The sequence below is a fragment of the Lissotriton vulgaris genome, chromosome 7 (assembly GCF_964263255.1).
Source record: "Lissotriton vulgaris chromosome 7, aLisVul1.2, whole genome shotgun sequence".
Classification (NCBI taxonomy): domain Eukaryota; kingdom Metazoa; phylum Chordata; class Amphibia; order Caudata; family Salamandridae; genus Lissotriton; species Lissotriton vulgaris.
This window is the reverse complement of record NC_141695.1, coordinates 377,439,908-377,459,585: the sequence shown is the minus strand read 5'-3', so window position 1 is coordinate 377,459,585 and position 19,678 is coordinate 377,439,908. Positions and strand designations below refer to the sequence as shown.

At 42.0% G+C, this 19,678-nt stretch overlaps 1 protein-coding gene across 1 annotated transcript in view; it reads right to left on the bottom strand.

The window, feature by feature from the left end:
• The window catches only part of TNNI3 (troponin I3, cardiac type), a 46,551-nt gene that overhangs the window by 11,346 nt on the left and 15,527 nt on the right, over nt 1–19,678 (bottom strand). Inside the window, exons 3-6 of the mRNA XM_086928686.1 lie at nt 15,608–15,649; nt 13,925–14,056; nt 6,189–6,278; nt 5,844–6,029 (exon numbers count right to left, since the gene is read on the bottom strand). Coding sequence (XP_086784812.1) covers nt 5,844–6,029; nt 6,189–6,278; nt 13,925–14,056; nt 15,608–15,649 — 450 coding nt within the window. The remainder of the gene's footprint in view (nt 1–5,843; nt 6,030–6,188; nt 6,279–13,924; nt 14,057–15,607; nt 15,650–19,678) is intronic.

Below are 19,678 nucleotides of genomic sequence, written 5' to 3'. Positions count from 1 at the left end.
GGGGGCTTTTTTCATGGATCCTGGTCTAGTAAACATTTTAAGAGCTTTACACCGGAACCCTTTCACCCAAGTAAGATATAATGAGGAAGGGAGCACTACTGCTCCCTTTCTCCGCTCTAGAGGGGTAAGACAGGGCTGCATCCTGGCCCCTTTCTTATTTACTCTGTATATAAAAGGCCTGGAGCAGGCGCTATGTGGTCTTGGGGTGGATTCTCCAAGGATAGGAACGAGAGGGATCCCCGTCCTGCTTTACACGGACGACGCAGTGCTTCTCACGCGGACCCCTCGAGGGCTACAATGCCTGATAGATGGCTTTGTTCATTTCATGGAGAGCTTAGATTTGTCTGCTAACCTTTCAAAAACATATATTATGGAGGTGGGGAAAACTTCAAAAATAAAATACAATTATACGATTGGCTCCCACTGCCTGGAAAAGGTGCAGACGTTCTCATATCTAGGGATACTATTTGACACGCGTCTTAGTTTTAAAGCCCTGATAGAAGAGAAGTGTCGCACTTTCGTTAGCTGCTCTGGTACAATTATGAATTTTGCGCGTAGGTTGGGCCGTTGGTCACCGGAACAAATCCTGAGATTGTACAAGTCGATGTGCTGTGCTAAAACACTTTATGGTAGTGAGGTATAAGTTTTATTGATTCGCAATATCTCCAAATTGAGGAGAACAAATATTTGCGGCGGCTGTTGAAAGTCCCGCAAAGTACATCGTCTCATATTATTCATGAGGAGTTGGGTGTCAGTTACATCAGAGACAGCTTGGAATTAAAACCCATTTTATGCTGGATCAAAATTTGGACAAACCCTGAGGCCGCATTAAGCAAGCAGATCATAATGGATTGCATTGCTCGTGTCTTGGGCAGGGACATTCCATGGCTGAAGAATGTGAGGGAACCCTAACGGACATGGGCTGCGCAGATTATTTTAACTATCCCACAAAATTGTTAGGCTCAAGTTAAGGTGGAGTTCCAGAAGCAGGTGGCCTCCCGTAGGGAAGACAGGGAGCTGATCAAACCCTCTGTGAAAGCACACCCTTTGACCAAATCTTGTCTGGGTATTGAGCCTTGCTTGTCTTTTATCCACAATGCCCAAGACAGATTTTTAATGACACGCTTCAGGCTAAACCTATTACATCACAGTTTAGCCGTGCCGGCAGATTACAGTACTTTAACAAGAGCTCAATCCCTGGTAGCTATTGAACAGAGCAGACAGGCTTAACTTAAGAAAATGTGTAAAGCATTTAGAAGTACCAAACCATTTAAAAAATTGAAAACACAACACAATAAAACCCCCCCTCCAACTTATAGAAATAGAGAATATTTTTATGAAAAAATGATACCAGAGAGGCAAAAGTCCAATAAGGGAACTGGAGACATGAATGGTCATAATATTTATTGAAACTAGCATCAAAAAGCATTAAGCTCCAATAGTGGTCATCTCGTCATGCTTGACGTGCCATTTAAAGTAAACAAAAAAAGTAAAGCCTACGGAATTGTAATACATCTAGTTAATTGTAAGAACGGATACCAATAGTTATCCAGGAATGTTATGTGGATCAATTATGCATTGACATCCTTGTATAAAATAAGTGGGGCAAAAGAATCTTGAGTTTGGTTCTAAAAAATTGTATATATGTGTAAAGGAGAAATATTTCTTTGTGTTTGTATATATGAATTTTGTATAGTTATGTGTAATGTGAGAGACCAAAATTTAAGAAATAGCTGAACCACATATTTGATAAATCTTTGTATTTGTTTAGTTTTGGCAATCCAGTGGGAGTATCTCTGTATCTGAAAATGTCAATCAATCAATTTTTTTTTAGAATGATTAATCCAAGAAAGGATAATTAATGGTATCCATTCTTACAATTAACTAGATGTATTACAATTCCGTAGGCTTTACTTTTTTTGTTTACTTTGTTCGATACCCAAAAGCCTATGGGTTAATTGGGTCACCCCTGCAATATGTTCATTACGTGCCATTTAAAGCCATCTCAGATAGAGAAGCCAGCTTCAGCCCGGTCAGAAGTTTTACCTTATGACTTAGTCCCTGAAATGGAAGTCAAAAATCCTCAGCAGGGCAAGGCAGCAGGCTGTGGACGAAAAGGGATCCACGAGGCAGAATAGCCAAAAGACAAGGTCCCAGTGAAGCTGCTTACTTTTGGGAGGACAAGTAAGAGCGGGAGAAATTAAAAGTCCGAATAAGGTCACAAATTGACAGAATAGTTTTGGTGCTTACCCCAGTGAAGATATCTACATACAAACTTAGGGGCCCATTAGGATCGCGGACCAGAGAAGGAGGGAACCTCCGCATGGCCTGCGGAGTTCCCTCCTGTGAAATTAGGTTGTGACCGACACCCTGGTGGTCACATCCTCTATTTTTACCATTGCGGCGGGTGCGGCTTCAAGCTGCTCCCGCCTCAATGGTAAAAATGCATACATTGCATTTGTATGCAGAGGGGTACCATAGGTCCCCCCCATGTGCACCCCCACCCCCCTTCACCCAGGGGGCCCGCAACGGGCCCCTGCAGTGAAGTTCCACATGCTTTTCCACGGCGGAAAACCCGCTGCGGAAAAGCATTTTTTAAACCCCATCCTAATATGGCTGGCGGTGTCTGAGAGACACCGGCACCATATTAGAGCTTTTCCGCTGCGGTTGTAAGCCAACCGCGGCGGAAAAGCAGCGGACTGAAACCAGGACCCACCAGCCATCCTACTGTGGCGGTGGGCCTTTGGTGGGTCCGCAGCGGATTTTCCGCATCCTCCGGCCCGGCGGTGGTTTCCGCCGGCCCAGAGGATGCGGAAAATCCACTATCCTAATGAGCCCCTTAGTACGTTTTTTGGAGCTCAGACTCTTCCAGCAGGGCAAGGCTGCAAGTTGCAGCCAAACAGGGCTCCAGGAGGCTGAACACACTCTCAACAACAGCCCATTGAAATCAAATGTCTTTGTGCTGCAGAAAAGCTCAGAGCAGGAGCAACTCACATTTTTGGCCCATTTGCAACACACCATCATTGGATTAACCTGGAAGGTTTGTGCCGGTCCTTCGAAGGATTTTGAAGACAAAAACGTTTTAAAGTCCCAGTTATTTCAGAATGTTAGGAGAAGCACACTTTGACACAGCACAGGGTTCCAGAACCTCAGAAACAGCACTTGGGATTCAAAACTGACTCCTGCAGAAGTGACCACCAGGGTTCAGGGCAGGTCATATTGGAACTGGTCAGCTTGGCTCTTTAGGAAAACAAGCTTCTTACAGCTTTTGTAGCCCTGTCACTTAACGGGAGGTCAGCCAATTGACCTTTGGACTCCAGTTCTTCTTCCTTGATACAAGTGGGAGTAGGTCCAGCCCATCAGATCTCTTCACAGGTCTCAACAACAGGTGCAGTCTTTTTCCTGTCTTCTACAGATCCAGTAGTGTCCTGAAGAAGGTACCTAGGGGTGTCACATTTACGTCTGACACTAACTTGTGCATGGGGAATACTCCTGGCCCCTCCATTACGAATAGAGAAAATGGGTAACCCTATTAACCTTTGCAGCAGCTCATGTTTGCCTTACAGTAAACAATCACACTCTACCTAAATCCAACATGACAGAGTCTACGTACCCACCCAGAGGTGTGGTCATGATAATGAGCAGTCCCCTTTTCCTTTATCATTATAAACCAGTTCTGCAGGAAACTCCCATTTTGCTGGCAGTGATGCTCGCCTTACTAGGAGACCAAAAAAAGGGGCTGGCCCAGGATATATCCTCCTGTGACAGGAGAGGTCCCTTTGAAGTTAGTAAAATTCCTGGGCCCAAACCACAGGCCTTCCTGTCAAGGGAACAACAACACCTCCCTACCTCCAAGCTGTTTGTTTCAGCTCTGGGAGCAAATTCACAACTCATCAAGGAAGCTATTCAGCTCCTGTGAAATAGTTTGAGCTCATGCAAATGGGACTCTAGAGGCTTTAGGCAGGGAAAAGTAACTTGCTAAAAGTCTCATTTATTTAAAGTTAACACAAATTCAATTTTACAATTACGTAGGATTTAAAATAACTATTCAAAAGAGTCTCTGAAATATATTTTAGGTGTTTCCTAACTGAGATTAGCATTATGACGTGCAATAAGGTAATCCAATGGTTTTCTGTGGAACAGCCAGCCTTGCTACAGTGCAAATACCTTTTGGGGCTTGTACATTGTAATGAAATGTGTAACATTGCATTTCTATATGTCTGACTTTAAAATAACATGCATCATGCATTAGGGCTTATAACACCTATATAGAGGTGACTTTTTAACATTTAAAAGGAATGTATTGACCCATCAAAAGGGTTTATTTTGACAGGTCAAATCGCAATTTTAAAACTCCCACAGCCAGGCTACAGTGGTACGCTTGGTTCCATACTTCACATTGTCACTGTAGTGGTGGCACGATAGGTGCTTCAGTCCACCAGTGACATTTAACTTGTAGTCCCTGGGTACAATTTGTTACATATACTATGTACTTAGAGGTAAACGAAATATGCAAATTAGCAGTATAACCAATTTTGACATGTTTTAGCGGTCAGAGCACATGCACTAGGACCAGGTTAAAGATTCCCAAATGCAAAGAGTCTGATAAACTAGGGGTGTGGGAAACATGCATAACTTGCTGTAGTGTAATTATGCAACAGTATGCCAAAGTACGCATAATTGCACAAAATGCATCTCACACTTGACAAATTACCTGTAAGGTCCATTTGGGTAAAAAAAAAAAACTAAAAATGGATTTTCCGGTTGATTTCTGGTTGCTTGTGTACAAAAACACTAGTACTCGTATGCAGATCTGTAGTTTTTCTCAAAACAATTACTCAAATATTTTGCTCGGGTAAAAATCTACGTGAAATGTTTGTTGACTGCCTACATTAAAGGTACTTCCAGTCATGTTCAAAACACTGCTGATCACATTCTGATTTGTAGTTTTACACTTAAAAATTACCTAAATGGTCTACTCAGGTAATAATTCTGCCTGAAATGTCACTCGCATTCAAAAGTTATGTGGCATAATGGTGTAATCACTGTCATGTTGCATACATTTTGTTATGCATAATTACTAAAATTATGCCAATTGCACCAGCAAATTAAAATTTTACCCAGGCCTAAAAAAAAAACCAGCAGCATCAGTCCCCAAAAATGGAGGTGATCATGCAAAAAAATGCCTTTTCCTACTTAAATGAAAATTTAAAAGTGGCATATTTTAGGTGAGCAGTACTACAGTACTACCCCAGTTTCATTTTCATGAAAGAATTTTGCAGCGTTTTTCCCCTGGATGGATGTACTTCCTCAATTTCTTTGCCGTTCACCCACGCTATGGAACTGTGGAATGACTCAGTAGAATCCGAATGCACAGAGATTTTAGCTGGAAATGTTCTTTCTGCTCAACATATATTGTATATCTGCTGAACTAAAGAAACATATTTACCTGCATTAAAAAAAAAATTAAATGGCTTGAAAATGTTGCGCTTCCATTTCAATCTGAATCCTAAATGTAGCACATTAGAATTTGGAATTAAACTTCTACACATCCCCACAGTAAAGGCTAAGTAGAAAATGTTAAAAGAGTTGATTATAAACATGACCATTTTTGTCAACATAATGGAATTGCATTAACAAATTTGACATTATTTACTGACAAGCAGAAAGGGAATGAAATGAAAACTTCATTATATTTATGGGGTTAAAATAAGAAATATTCTATCACAGTAAGGGAGAGTTAGCAGGAAACAAAGCAGATATGCCGAAAGCCTCCTATCTTCTGGCTCTTCTGGCACCCTATTGAGACTTAATTTTAACTATCATGGTAGGTTCTCACATACCTTATCCACGTCGTCCTTCTTCACCTGCTTGACCTGCTTCAGGTTGGCCCGGAGGTCCATGGCAGCCTTATGCTTGGTTCCGAGGAGCGCGCGCATCATGGCGTCGGCTGAGATACGTACCCTCCTCAGCGTTGGGCGCTTAAACTTGCCCCGAAGGTCGAAAATCTTTTGGTTCAGGTCTTCAATCTGTAAGAAAGAGGAAGTTAGGCCTTATGGTGTGTTTGGTTGAAATAGAACCCATAGCGGATCATATGTGAAGTGAGCAGAAGAAGAGGAAGGCTACGAATAAGACACAGATAAGGACACCTTGAAGCATGATGGCTGGGCATTGTTTCTGTGGCGTACCTCTGTAATGCTTTTGTTGACTTTCGCCTCCATGTCATACCTCTCTTCATCTATGACATCAACCTGGGTGTGCAGCTCCCTGCAGAGGTCCTGTGTGAAGGAAGAACAACGGTCAATGAGGATACAGAGAAAGGAACAGAGGCGGCCCAGCTTACAGGCAGGGGTGAAGCTTAGTCAGTGAGATACAGGAGGGTATGAACCTCAATCTTCCCAATGAAAAGAGCAGTGGGCCGCAGGTAGAAATGGGTGAGAGAACCAAGATCCGGGATGGATTGTTGCAATGAGGAGCATGGTCAGTACTGATTTGCATTAAGTGGGCTTCTAAGTCTGTTTTAGAGTTTGCCAAACAGGTGTGTTGTATCCTGTTTTACATTTGTATTACCTTGCTCTGTTTCCCCTTGCTTTTCCTTGTCTGGATCTGCTGCCTGGAATGTATGATGCGTGCCTGCATCTTGCATCCTGGGTTCCAGATTCCAGACCAACTGTATTATGGTATCTGTATCCTGAACTGATGTGCTGTGCTTCAACTCCTGTTCAAGAATTAAATTCATACATTTAGTTCATCTTTATGCCTCTGTGGATTTTTATATTGGCGACGAGGTAAATCTAGCGATTTCTGCCACTATCCTTGAAGCACAGGAGCAGAAATTCGAAGATTTTATTTTTGAACCCGACGAAGAAAAGAAGAAAACTTGAAACTACCCATTTATTCACTTTCCATTCAAAGGAAACACTGACTGATTCTACTACGTCGTAATTGCGAAGATTTACGACCTACCAGTTTTCTACTAGAAATTTTCACGGCTTTTCATGTTACCAACGGCAAAAAGAAAACGACAAGCATCACGTGAAAATCATCGCTTCTACCTTCGTCTGTTGCGCGCATTCTGGCGATTCCAGTACACCTACTCCCACGGATTGGTGATGTTGAAATCCATTTTTATTGAATTTTGTGCCTTTTTCAATGTTGGTACGAATTGTGCGCGAGGCTGTCTGTAAACTCGAGGCATCTCCTGACGTACGCCTCCCCAACACGCACTGTGTCGTCATCACGTTGTACGTCTCAGCCGTCATCACGTTGTACGTCTCAGCGCCATTTTGTGTATCCATAGTAACAAGATACACAGTTTTACCGGAGACGCCGAGGAGTTTATGACAATTTCTACTGGATCGCACTACATTAATTTACACGCCGGAAGGTAAAATAGACAATATTTTTCCGTTTTCTTCAATTTTCGATTATTTCGATCAAACTTACGTTTTGTTTTAAAAAAAAAAAAAGATTTCTCTTTCTATTTCCAATACTTGACTATTACCTTACTACCACCTCGTGGTCTAAAAAACAATATTTTTTTTTTATCTTGCTTCATTCATTTTGTTGTAGACTATTGCTCTTGCTCTTGAAGAACTGCATTTTTTAAAAAAAGTGTATACCTACACCTCTACTCAACTCTAGCCAAAATGCAATTTGACCCACCTTCAAAATGTTTACAAACTAAAGGAGATCCGCCCATCCCTTGGACTAGATGGAAAGAAGAATGTTTTACTTACCTCAAGGCTATGGATGGTGAGAGGATGTCGGCGGAAAGGAAAAAAAACATTTTTCTACATTGCCTTGGGTCAGAAGGGCAACTTGTCTTTAGAACTTTACCTCCTGTGAGATCTGGGGGTGATACAAGTGTTTATGATGAGGCTGTGCAGAGAATAGAAGGAAGATTTAAACCAGTAACCAGTGTAGCGTTAAATAGGTTTAAGTTCTATACCAGAGTACAAGATGAAAATGAATGTTTCGATGAATTTTTAACTGCTTTACGTGCACTTTCTCTGCATTGCAATTTCGGTTTAATAACTGACGAAATGATCAGAGATCAAATTGTTGTGCATGTAAAGAGCAAGAAGGTACAAGAGCAATTGTGGATTTTAGGGGATCCAAGTTTAGAAACTGCAATAAGTACAGCTAAAGCTTTAGAACAATCCGACAAGTGGATTAAATCCTTAGACAAGGTTTCTGTTCATACTACTCCTTCTACATCCACTGGTGATGTTAGCACAGTCAATGTGCGAGAAATGAAAACTCAAAGTTCCAATAGATATGATGGTAAAGGTAAACAGTTTTATTGTTTTAGGTGTGGAAGTCCAGATCATATAGCTTCTTTTCCACAGTGTCCTGCTTTAAATAGACAATGTAATAAATGTAGTCGTACAGGACATTTTTCCAAATATTGTAAAACTTCCGTTAAATCTTTTAACGATTACAAGAAGCCTTCTTTTAATACTCCCAGACGTCCTAATAGTAATGTATCTTATGTTGCAGAAATAGAGAGTAATGATTCTTCTGTTAAAGAATCAGGTATTGTAGTCTCTGTTCAAACCACATTTGACATAACACTAGCAGATAGTTTGCCATCTCCTAAGAGTCTAGTGAGTATTTTAGGTAAAACTCTCGAACTCATGGTGGACTCCTGTTCTCCATGGACCATAATTACTCGTGATTATTGTGTGGAGTCATTTGGAAATCTGGTTGATGTAAATTCCTTGTGTAGACCAGACATTGTTGCCTATAATTTTGATACATCCAAAATCAGTTTTATAGGTTTTAAAGAAGTCCCTATTATTGTTAAAAATAATTCTGCAATCATTAAGATGTATGTAGCATCTAAAGGTGTAAATGTCTTAGGTTGGAGGGATCAAGCTAAGTTGGGAATCTCTTTGAATCCTAGGTTGAAAGATCCTGTATGTGTACTAGCTATATCTGATGGGGACTATGACATAGCATCTATGTCTAAGGAGATAGCTGACTCCTTTCCTAATGTCTTTTCTGAAAAACTTGGGATGTTGAATGGTTTTACACACAAAATTAAAGTCAAACCCAATACTGTTCCTCTTAAACAAAAGTTAAGGGGCGTTCCCATTAGTGTCAGGGAGGAGCTCAGAGTCATGCTTGACACTATGGTCAAAGATGGTGTCATCGAGGAGGTAGAATCCTCTGAATGGGTTTCGCCTATTGTTTTGGCGATTAAACCCGACAAAACTATTAGGTTATGTGTAGACCTGAGAGTGTTAAACAAATGTTTGGTCATAGACTGTCACCCATTACCGAACATAAATGAAATGTTGTGCATGTTAGATGGAGCCTGTGTGTTTTCCACATTAGATCTTAGGTCTGCATATCACCAGATAGAGCTCACGGAAGACTCAAAGCACTTCACCGCTTTCATCACTCCCCATGGATTGTTTCAATTTAAAAGGATGCCTTTCGTCCTGGCGTCGGCCGCTTCAGTTTTCCAGAGGGCAATGTATCATATATTTAAGGATCTGAGTGTCTACGTCAAATGCTTTCAGGATGATATCCTTGTTTTTTCAAAGAATTTCTCTGAGCATGACAGTCATCTTAAGGAAGTTTGTTCCAGGTTGGAGAAGTTTGGTCTGACTATCAAAGCTAGTAAGTGCAAGTTTTTTTGCAAGACAGTAGATTATCTAGGTCATTCTCTTTCAGGTGATGGAGTTGTACCGAAAAAAAAAATCTTGTTGATGCTATTGTTAAGGCTCCTTCCCCAGACAATAAGGAAAAATTGCTTTCGTTTGCAGGGCTTTGCGAATACTATAGCAAGTTTATCCAAAATTTTGCAAGCAAAATGGAGCCCCTTAGGGAACTAACAAGGAATTCAGCCAACTTTATTTGGTCTGAGAAGCAGGAACAAGCTTTTAAGCAAATCAAAGAGGAAATTGTTAATGCTCCTACTTTAAAGTCCTTTTGTGTTAACAAGAAATGCATTATTACAGTCGATGCTAGTCTTTATGGCATTGGTAGTGTGTTAAGTCAATCATCTGGTAAGGATGAGTGGTGCGTTGCCTTTTCCTCAAGGACTTTGTCTCCTACGGAGAGAAGGTACTCCGTTATTGAAAAGGAACTTCTTGCCTGCATTTGGGCTGTCGAACACTTCAGGAATTATGTGTGGGGTAATCGATTTGTACTACGGACAGATCATAAACCCTTAGTTGGGATTTTGTCTCCTGGTGGCGGATGGAATTCCACAGCGCGCATAGCTCGTTTGTCTTCGCGCCTTCAGGAGTATGATTTCGAGATTGTGTATGTTCCCGGTAAGTGTAATGTTACTGCAGATTTTCTTTCGAGGTTTCCTTGTGAGGATTCTCCCAAGGTGGATAATGACATTGACGTTGTTGCTTCTGTTGGGGATTGTGTTTCTAAGGAGTTTATTTCTTTGTCTGAAGAAGAATGGTTTGTTGAACTTGGCAAGGACGTGGTTTGTCAACAGCTGCTTGATTTTGTAAGGAATGGTTGGCCACCCTGTAGGGGTGTTTCACCGGATATAGCTCCTTTTTGCCAAGTTTCATCTGAAGTCGAAGAATTTTCTGGTCTACTTTTCAAAGCTGGTAAATTAATCCCGCCCCAATCCTTACAAGGGAAGATTTTGCTTCTCGCTCATCAGAGTCACATTGGCATGTCATCAATGAAACGTCTGATTAGAGAGAGTTTTTGGTGGCCGGGAGTTGATAGAATGGTGGATAGGCTAGTAAGGGATTGTTCGCACTGTGTTAACAGTGACTAAATGCTTCATTTGACCTCAGCTCCCCTTAAGCCTGTATCTTGGCCCAACTTTCCCTGGCAGAAGGTGGGATTTGATATATCTGGCCCCTTTAAACAGTTACCTTACAATGCTCGTTATGCTTTGGTCCTGGTGGACTACCACTCCAAGTGGCCTGAAGTAAAGTTTGTCAGCACTGTATCTTCTCACTCTGTTATTCTTTTCCTTAAAGATGTTTTTGCAAGAGAGGGGTTTCCTGAAACTTGTGTCACTGACAATGGTGTTCAGCTTGTTTCGGCTGATTTTGAGAAATTCCTTAGTACTTGTGGTATCAAGCATTACACCACCTCTTTGTATCAACCCAGGGAAAACGGTCAAGTTGAACGCTTTAAACGTGTTCTTAAGGATTGTTTGAATGGTGTGCAGATGTCTGATGATTGTTGGTTGGATGTTGTGAGGAAAAGGTTATGGACGTATCGCATCACTCCTCATTCTGTGACTGGGGTTAGTCCCTTCAGACTCCTTAAGGGAAGGGAGCCTCCTTCTGATATCTGTCCCTGGTGGATTAAGAAACTTGATGTTAATAATTCTGCTTTGGACCTTGCTGGCGTAGCCAAACGGGTTGAAGACAAACAACTACAAATGAAAACCTTGTTTGATTCCAAAATGAAGACCAGAGATAATGACTTTGTGGTGGGGGAATGGGTGCGAATTAAAAAACCTGGTTTTCTGGTTAAGGGTTTTTCTAAGTTTTTCCCTCCCATCAAAGTTGTCAAAGTTTTCAAAAATAGTGTTGTCACGCAAGATGGTAGAGTCTGGAATGTCCGTAGAGTGGCTAAGTGTTACAATGTTGAAAATGTACATAGCTCTCCTTCTTCTGTTCTTGATAATTGCCTAAGGAGATCCGATGCTTGTTCCACTATGTCTTCTCCCAATGCTGTTCATGTTGGTTCCTCTGTTGCTTCTAGAGTTAAGGCTTGCAATAGACAAAAGAATGTTCCCAGCAGATATTTAGATTAATGCACTCCCAGAGCTTCCCCTACTTACTTTTTTTTCTTTAGGGCTAAGATGTGTTGTATCCTGTTTTACATTTGTATTACCTTGCTCTGTTTCCCTTTGCTTTTCCCTGTCTGGATCTGCTGCCTGGAATGTATGATGCGTGCCTGCATCTTGCATCCTGGGTTCCAGATTCCAGACCAACTGTATTATGGTATCTGTATTCTGAACTGATGTGCTGTGCTTCAACTCCTGTTCAAGAATTAAATTCATACATTTAGTTCATCTTTATGCCTCTGTGGATTTTTATAAGGTGTTATCCTACAACAGTGATAGAGTGAGTACCTTGTCCGCCAAATCAAGGTCCGCCGGCCTGATTTTGAATCGGGCCCATCTGCCAGATGATGACAGAGTAAAATGTACTCAGTCGGTGTAAAATGTCCTCTGACATTCCAATGGAGTAGACGCCATTGAAGCCATCCAACTGTCCGCCCTATTTTGATTGGACAGTCAGGTGCCACTTTCTTTACTGTCCACTGGCAGGGGAGGATGGTGAAAAAAGAAAAATGAACGCAATACAATTTGAGGAAACTCCCATGGTTTAGATGGTCTTTATTTTATTTTATATTTTTTCAAGAATAAACTCCTGCTTTAGAATTTTGTTTTTATAAAATAAAAAACTTTAGTAAAGTTTAACGGCTAGCCATTATGTTTGACAGAGCCGTCCTTCAAACTTTTCCGACATTGAGAAGAACCACCATGATGGTCGTCCCTGCCAATGGATAGAGTTGTCTGCGGGGCTGGCAGATTTCTATACATATGGCGGGCGGAGTAAAGAGAGCGTGATAAATGTAAAGTCCTCCGCCACACTGTCTGAATTTCCCCTGTCTGCCAAATCCTAAATCAGGCCCTCATCTTCAGTGGCACAGTGTGCAAAAACACATTTGTTTGCAATCTTACCCTGAGCGATTATCAGTGGGTTGATTATTTGCAAGCATTTGTCACATCTCATTTGGCTTGTTTGATTGCCAGTAGTATTCCTGCAAGCATGAGACTGGCCAGTGGCGTAGCTAGCTCTCTGACCCCCAGTGGCGGTCCCTGAATTTGCCGCTCTGCGGCGACTGCAGTGAAGAGCAGGGGAGGGTGCTGGCGAGAGCGAGAGTTTTCTCCGTTTGCTTCCCTGTGGCAAATGCATTAAGGCACGGGGGTTGCTATTGCTGCCCCAAGATGGCAGGTAAGAATGGGTGGAGGCCGCCCCCCCAAACATGTGCTTCTCCGGGGCGGACCGCCTCCCCACCCCCTATAGATACGCCACTGAGACTGGTGCAGCATTCCAAGCCTACTACTGCCAATGTTTGTGAATTATAAAAAGTAGTACGATTTTATCCATTCAAGGAATACTTCTGTGGGTGCACAGACCTCCTTACACAATCCCTGACTCACCCAGGACCCCTTACCGCCACAGCGCGGCCCTCGGTCACACCACAGACCATACGTTGTGACACCTCGGCAAATGTTTACGGTGCCCATGCCCTAGACCCAACTACCAAGCCCAAAATACATTTATTTGAGGGGTGTCACACCCCAAACACCACTTCCTAAAGTATCCTCTGCCAGGGAAAATGGAAAATGTCCTTGCCCCTGGAAGACTACTGTAGCTTGCCAATCATTCCCACATCAGACCAGTGCTTAATTTGAGCCAGTGTTTTCCGGTGCTTGGCAACAGCACTTGATCACCGGAACCTGCACTTATAACAGCTGCCACAGGGTGGTGCTGTATGTGTAATTGTGTAAGATGAGCAGAAACACAGTTGTTTGTTAAGTTAATGTACATTCAAAATAACTATTACCTGCCACTCAAGCCATTCTTAAAGCTTCGGCGGCCTCAATCAGTCTAAATTGCCACACTTATAGCAGTGTGATGGTTACTAGTCATGGTTAATAGTTACTTATTTTTTTAAAACAAATTAAGCCCTGCATCAGGCGCACATCTGAAATAGGACCTGGATTCTAAAAAAAATCCCGAATTAGTATATTGTCTATCTATAACATCAAGGGGCGTGCCATCTTACATTTTAGCATAATTCATTATTATTTAGGCTTTCTAGTTCGCAGTTCAACGAAGTTTCCCTGAAGAGAACATGTTCGGGCTGCCTGCGACCCCCAGCGGTGAGAAGCTGGCACAGCTCTTACCTGCAGCTCCGAGAGGGAGAGCCCAGACAGCTGCAAGGGCTCGCAGTGTTCGGCCAGGTAGCGATCCTTCTCCCGAGCCCGCTCTTCTTCCTCTTGATCCATCTCGTTCTTTGCGATTTGCAACATTAAAGACTATGGTGACAAGGAGAGGGACGTGGAGATGGGCGGGGAAGGCAGGACAGGAGTAAATGAGAGAGAGAAGAGACCAAGAACGGAGGAAAGACAGAAGGAACCAATATGGTGACGAATAAACAAGGACAAATGAAGAAAGAGAAAGTGAAGAAGGACGGATGAAAGGAAATAACGAAAATGATAGAAGAAAAGAAATTACGAAAGAAAGAAATAAGGCGCACAGAACAAAAAAAAACAATATACAGTGACAGGATGGGAAAGAAAAGGATGGGAAAGGGAGAAAAGAAAAGAGCTGGTAAATGGAAAACACGTGACCAATTCCCATTGTGATTGACTGCTTGCCTTGAACAAGGGTGGGTGGCACCTCATACTGTGAGCTGTCGTAACACCTCAAGGGCAGCAGGTGGTATCATAACAATGCGCGTATCACCCATCAAGCAATAGAAGGGGCAAGGGAAGCTCCTACGACCTAGTGTCCATTATTACAGGTTTCCACTGTCTTCTGACATTAATAAAAACTTTCTATTTCTTTTTTAACAGATCCATGCTGTATTCCCAAAATGTTGTAAGTACTTTTTCCTGATACAAACGTGTACCTAAATCGTGCATACATATTTTTAGGGTTAAGTGCAGATAGCCTTTTGAAGTCCCCATAGGATTCTGAGGGTCATATTTACAAGAAACTGGTGGAGCGTGGTATTTTGCCAGAATTGGTTACGCAACGCTCCAACAGTTTCAATATAAAAAGATACCCCGCATTCACAAATATGCGGTGCATCCATGCATTACCCCTAACGCTGACTAAAAAAGCTGCCTAGCGCCAGAGCAGGCACCCTAGCACCATTTTGCTAGGGTGCCTGCCCTGCAAGAGTAATTATTTATGTGCGAAAATAAAACATTTCTCCTCGTATCGCCTGCTTAAGACCGGATATTCCTGGTGGTATTTTTAAATGGCCCCACGCCTTGTTAATATGGGGCAGCGTCAAAAGGCAATGGGTGTTGCAGCAAAACGCCCACTGCAACACCCATTGCCCGCCCCTTTCATGCTAAGTGCTGTGTGAATAGGGGCATTATTTACAAGGTGGCGTTAGCCACGTTAAGTAGCTTAACGCCCAGAACTTTGGAAAAAGTGACATTCTGGTGGCGTTAAGTCCTTATAAATATGCCCCTAGGTTTTATCAGAGTGTGAAAGCATAGTACCTCGGCTGAGTAGACAACATGGTAGTTCATTCTCTTAGTTATCGAGCTACAGGCAAAGGCAGGACATAGGTTATGTTATCAGTATTTGCACAACATAGAACTACCAGTTCTATGGCCTCTTTGCGCTATTAATCAATGCAAAAAAGCCACCAGATTCTGGCTTCAGTAGCTCATGTGTGCAGCCTCTTCAGGTCACAGACCCTATCACTCCCTGTTGTCTGCAGCAACATCATTCACCCACCCAGACACAACAAAGGGACCACTGAGGAAATAGCACACACCCTCCTCTGCGGGTGCACAAGACACAGCACCTAAGCAACCATTTCAATGTCACCTGAAAAAGGAGCTCACCTTGAGCTGTAGCTTGCGCGAGGCTGTGATCTTGGGTTTTCTCTGCCAGAAAAGATTAAGAAAATATGTTTTTTAGTAAAAGACAATGTTTTATAACCAAATTTGTACATGTCTGACAATGATGAATACACACAAAAGCACTGAAGCTGCACTCACACAATATCGCTAGATAACAGAGGGCCTTCTGATCATGTGAAACTATTTCTTGGTGAACTTACCTTACACGCTCATAAGCATAGCTGAGAGTTAAGATTCTCTATTTAATAGTGATGTAGAGCCATCATTAACTACAGAGTCACTCAAGAATCCTTGTTGGCATACAAAGAATATGCTAGCCTTCCAGGTACTGTTGTAAATGCATATATATAGTGCGTTTCATGTACGCATGCTTAAGTAATTATAGAAATGCAATTACCGTAGATGTGGGTATATATGCACCAGCAATACCCACAAAATCTGTTCTGGTAAGCCACAATATAACTCGTTTTCTCTCTGCTCTATGTTAACCATTTAAACATTTTATGTACCGTCTTCCTGGTTATTGTAATACAGCTCAGATTGAAATGATAGATAGATAGATAGATAGATAGATATATAGATAGATAGATAGATAGATAGATAGATAGATAGATAGATAGATAGATAGATAGATAGATAGATAGATAGTAGAATAACCACATGTTCAGGAAGCCTTGTTGCTTTGGCTGGGGCAGCGAGGCACCCATCCACACACGCTAGTGATTGCATAGGGGATCATTCTGTGTCGCCGGCAGCGGCCCTGATATCCTCAGAGGCTGAGAAGATGGAGGATCTTGAGGGCGGTTTTGCTGCTTTCTTATTTTATCTTGTTTACATCAAGGACTGTTGTGTGTGATTACATTTTAAACGAGATATGAAGGAAGATGAATGTTTTAAAAAAGGGTCTTAATCAAATACTTTAATTTGTTTTAGCTGATTTTTTTATATAGCAACATTATTATTTTGACTCTTTGCACTGTAACAAAAAACAAGAGCAAGATAAACAATTGCTACTGTCACATAGAAATAATTTATACAACATTCCAAAACACTTTTAAGCCCTCCTCCCCACTTTACAGAACCACTCGCCTAAGGGTTCTGGATGTCAATCAATCTCTACTTTATCCCTTTAATCTATGATGTGACCACCACTTCCTACAGATTCTTTCAAGTTTCAAGTTTTATTTATTTATGATTACGGAACTCTCATGAGATCTACATAAAAGACATAATATTACATTCAGTAGAGTCATGATTAAAATATAAAATTTACAGAAGATATACAGAAAAATCAAAACATCAGAGCTACCACCTAATACAAATTCAAAAAACATTTGAAAAAGTTGTACAATTTAAAACAAAGCATTTCATTGGGGGGATTGTTCATGGCCAAAGTGAAAGCAGAGGCAGACAAAATATTCAATTGGAGACAAATGGGTCTTAGCCACTTTCGCCTGTACGACATTAAAGCTGGGCAAACAAAAATAACATGAAGCAAGTCCTGATCTTTCATGTGACAAAAATCACATACAGCTGATGAACCAAACCATCTGGATAAGAGAGATTTCAAAGGAAGTAAGTCCTGTCTTACTAGAAACAATAGACACCTGACACCATGAGGGATGTTCCAATGAACATAGGGTTGCGCTTTCCTCACCAGACAGGAATCAATAACTGGGGTGATACCCTTTTTCAAAGGACGAAGCTCTCTATCCAGTCTAAACCCTAGTTCCCAAGAAGCAGACTTCAGGAGGGTTTTTAACTGATATGGCGATAAAGAGAATAAAACAGCTTTATCTAATTGTAATTGACTCACAGCATATCTGAAATTTTTTAGAATTAGAGAATAATCATTAAAATTTCCCAGCAACTCAGTTTTTATAAGATGTCTTAACGTGCCTGGCTCGCCCATTGCTAGGCTAAAAACCCAGCGCACACTCCCCGCTAGACCTTGAACCCAGCTGCTACGTAAACCAAATTCCTGTCTAAGAGCAGCTGTTGAACTAGCTGTGTTGACAGATAAAAGGCTACGTAAGATTTTACCTTCAGACGAGTTCAAGAAGCTCCAACTTTTTATATCAATTGGCTCCATTCCATAGAGTAAAGAGGCAGGGATTTTTGCTCGATATACATCCAGCAATATCGAAAAATGCCTTCTGCCGGTGGCCTTATATAAGAACGGTCCTGATGAATGCCCGTAAGTCCTAGAAATAAGGCAATAGCGGCAGAAACATGTCGACCAACCTTTTAACCCCCTTCTCACTCAAAGTGCAACTGTAACTCATAAACCAGTAAAATCGGATGCACTACTATTTGAGTTTACCAGACCCAAAATCAGATGTATTAAAAATTTTTGTCTCCCTGGTTTTTGGTCTTTTTATCTCTGGCTCACTACTGTACCAACCTTGGGTAAAATCCTCCTGGTGGAGGCTGCATAACCTAAGTAGACCTAATGATTATGCACACACGTGAAATATAAGCGGAGAATCAAGATATACCGCTTCAAGACACCACCATACCCATCACGTGCATGAGGGTCTTAATATTGGGACAGAAAATCCCCCCAACCATCCTGCAGACCTAAGGTTGATCAGGACAAGGGATCCTTTCTCCCTTGATTATAACATATCCTTTGGAAAATGAATGGATCAGTATTCCATCTCCCCCATTTCTGATTAGAAGCTTATATAAGGACACCAAGCTCTTTCCCTGGACAATAGCTTTCTGGATGTTATTAGCTATGTGAGCTTTTTCGCTTAAGTTGCTCATAACAATTTTGCCAAGAAAAGTATAGGATTTCACTGTTTCCAATTTTTGGCCCCCCCACAGTCCAAAGAAAGTCTGCATATATAGATTTCTTCCTGCCCGACATACACAAAACTTTACTTTTTGCGATATTTATCAGCAGATGATGCTTTCCTGCATACTTATGTTAGGCATGTAAGCGATTATTCAGCCCTTTAGGCGTTAGGTCAAGAATCAAAATGCCGTCAGCATACATAAGACATGCGATTGGGGACCCCCCAAGATCAGAGCAATACCTGTACTTGCAGAGAGAACCTGGGGTAAGTCGGCTATATATAGGGAAAACAGCAAAGGAGCCAATAGGCAACCCTGCTTTAACCCATTAGCTGTGGGAATAGTTCTAGATAGTCCTCTTTCCCCACCCAACAACACTCTGCACCAGGTATCCGAATGCAGGGCACGGACTAATCTGATGAGAAAGGATGGCATCCCCAGATCGAATAACTTTCCCCACAGCAATGATTTATCCACTTTATCGAAAGCTGTGGAGAAATCGATGAAGGCGCCATAAACTCGCCCTCCACGAACCTTAACATATTTCTCCGTTATAACCTGGAGTGCAGTCAGATTATCTAGAGTACCTATCTAGACAGATTCTTTCATATTTGCAGGGAAAGTCCCTAGCTTCATAAATAGTTTCTACCATCTTGCCACAACAGGTCCATGCTCTTTGTCCAGGCTGATAATTAACCCCTTCGATGCTGATGGCGAGCTGAGCTCGTCATCAGCCACGGGGGGCGTGTGCGGATGACGAGCTGAGCTCATCATCTAACGCGGCTTTTCGAAAAAAGCAGCATAGCGCAAAAATATGCGCCGCAGAGATGAGGTTAAGGAGTTCCAATGTCGGTCTATATCTCTTTTCGCTATCACTGTTCCCAAGTCCACCAATGTCTTATCCCCCTAAGCTTTCCCACAGTCTAATATACCCAACAGAGTGATCCTTGGTTGGGCCTCTATATGAGTCCCCACTACATCAGAAAAGATGGTCAAGATTGTGGTCCAGTAAGCATACGTCACAGGGCATTTCCACACCCTATGATAGAAGCCCCACTTGGTATCTCGGCACCAACAGCAGGACGGGGAGTCAGGGATACCAGCTTTCCACAAGCGGAGGGGCATTAGGTAGACCTGGTGAAGGTATTTAAATTGCACAAGGCAGAGTCATGTGGAAATTGCCAGTACTTGAGGTGCCATACAAGTGTCTCTCCATTCTTCTTCATTCAGTGTGCAAACTCATCCCTTTCTCAG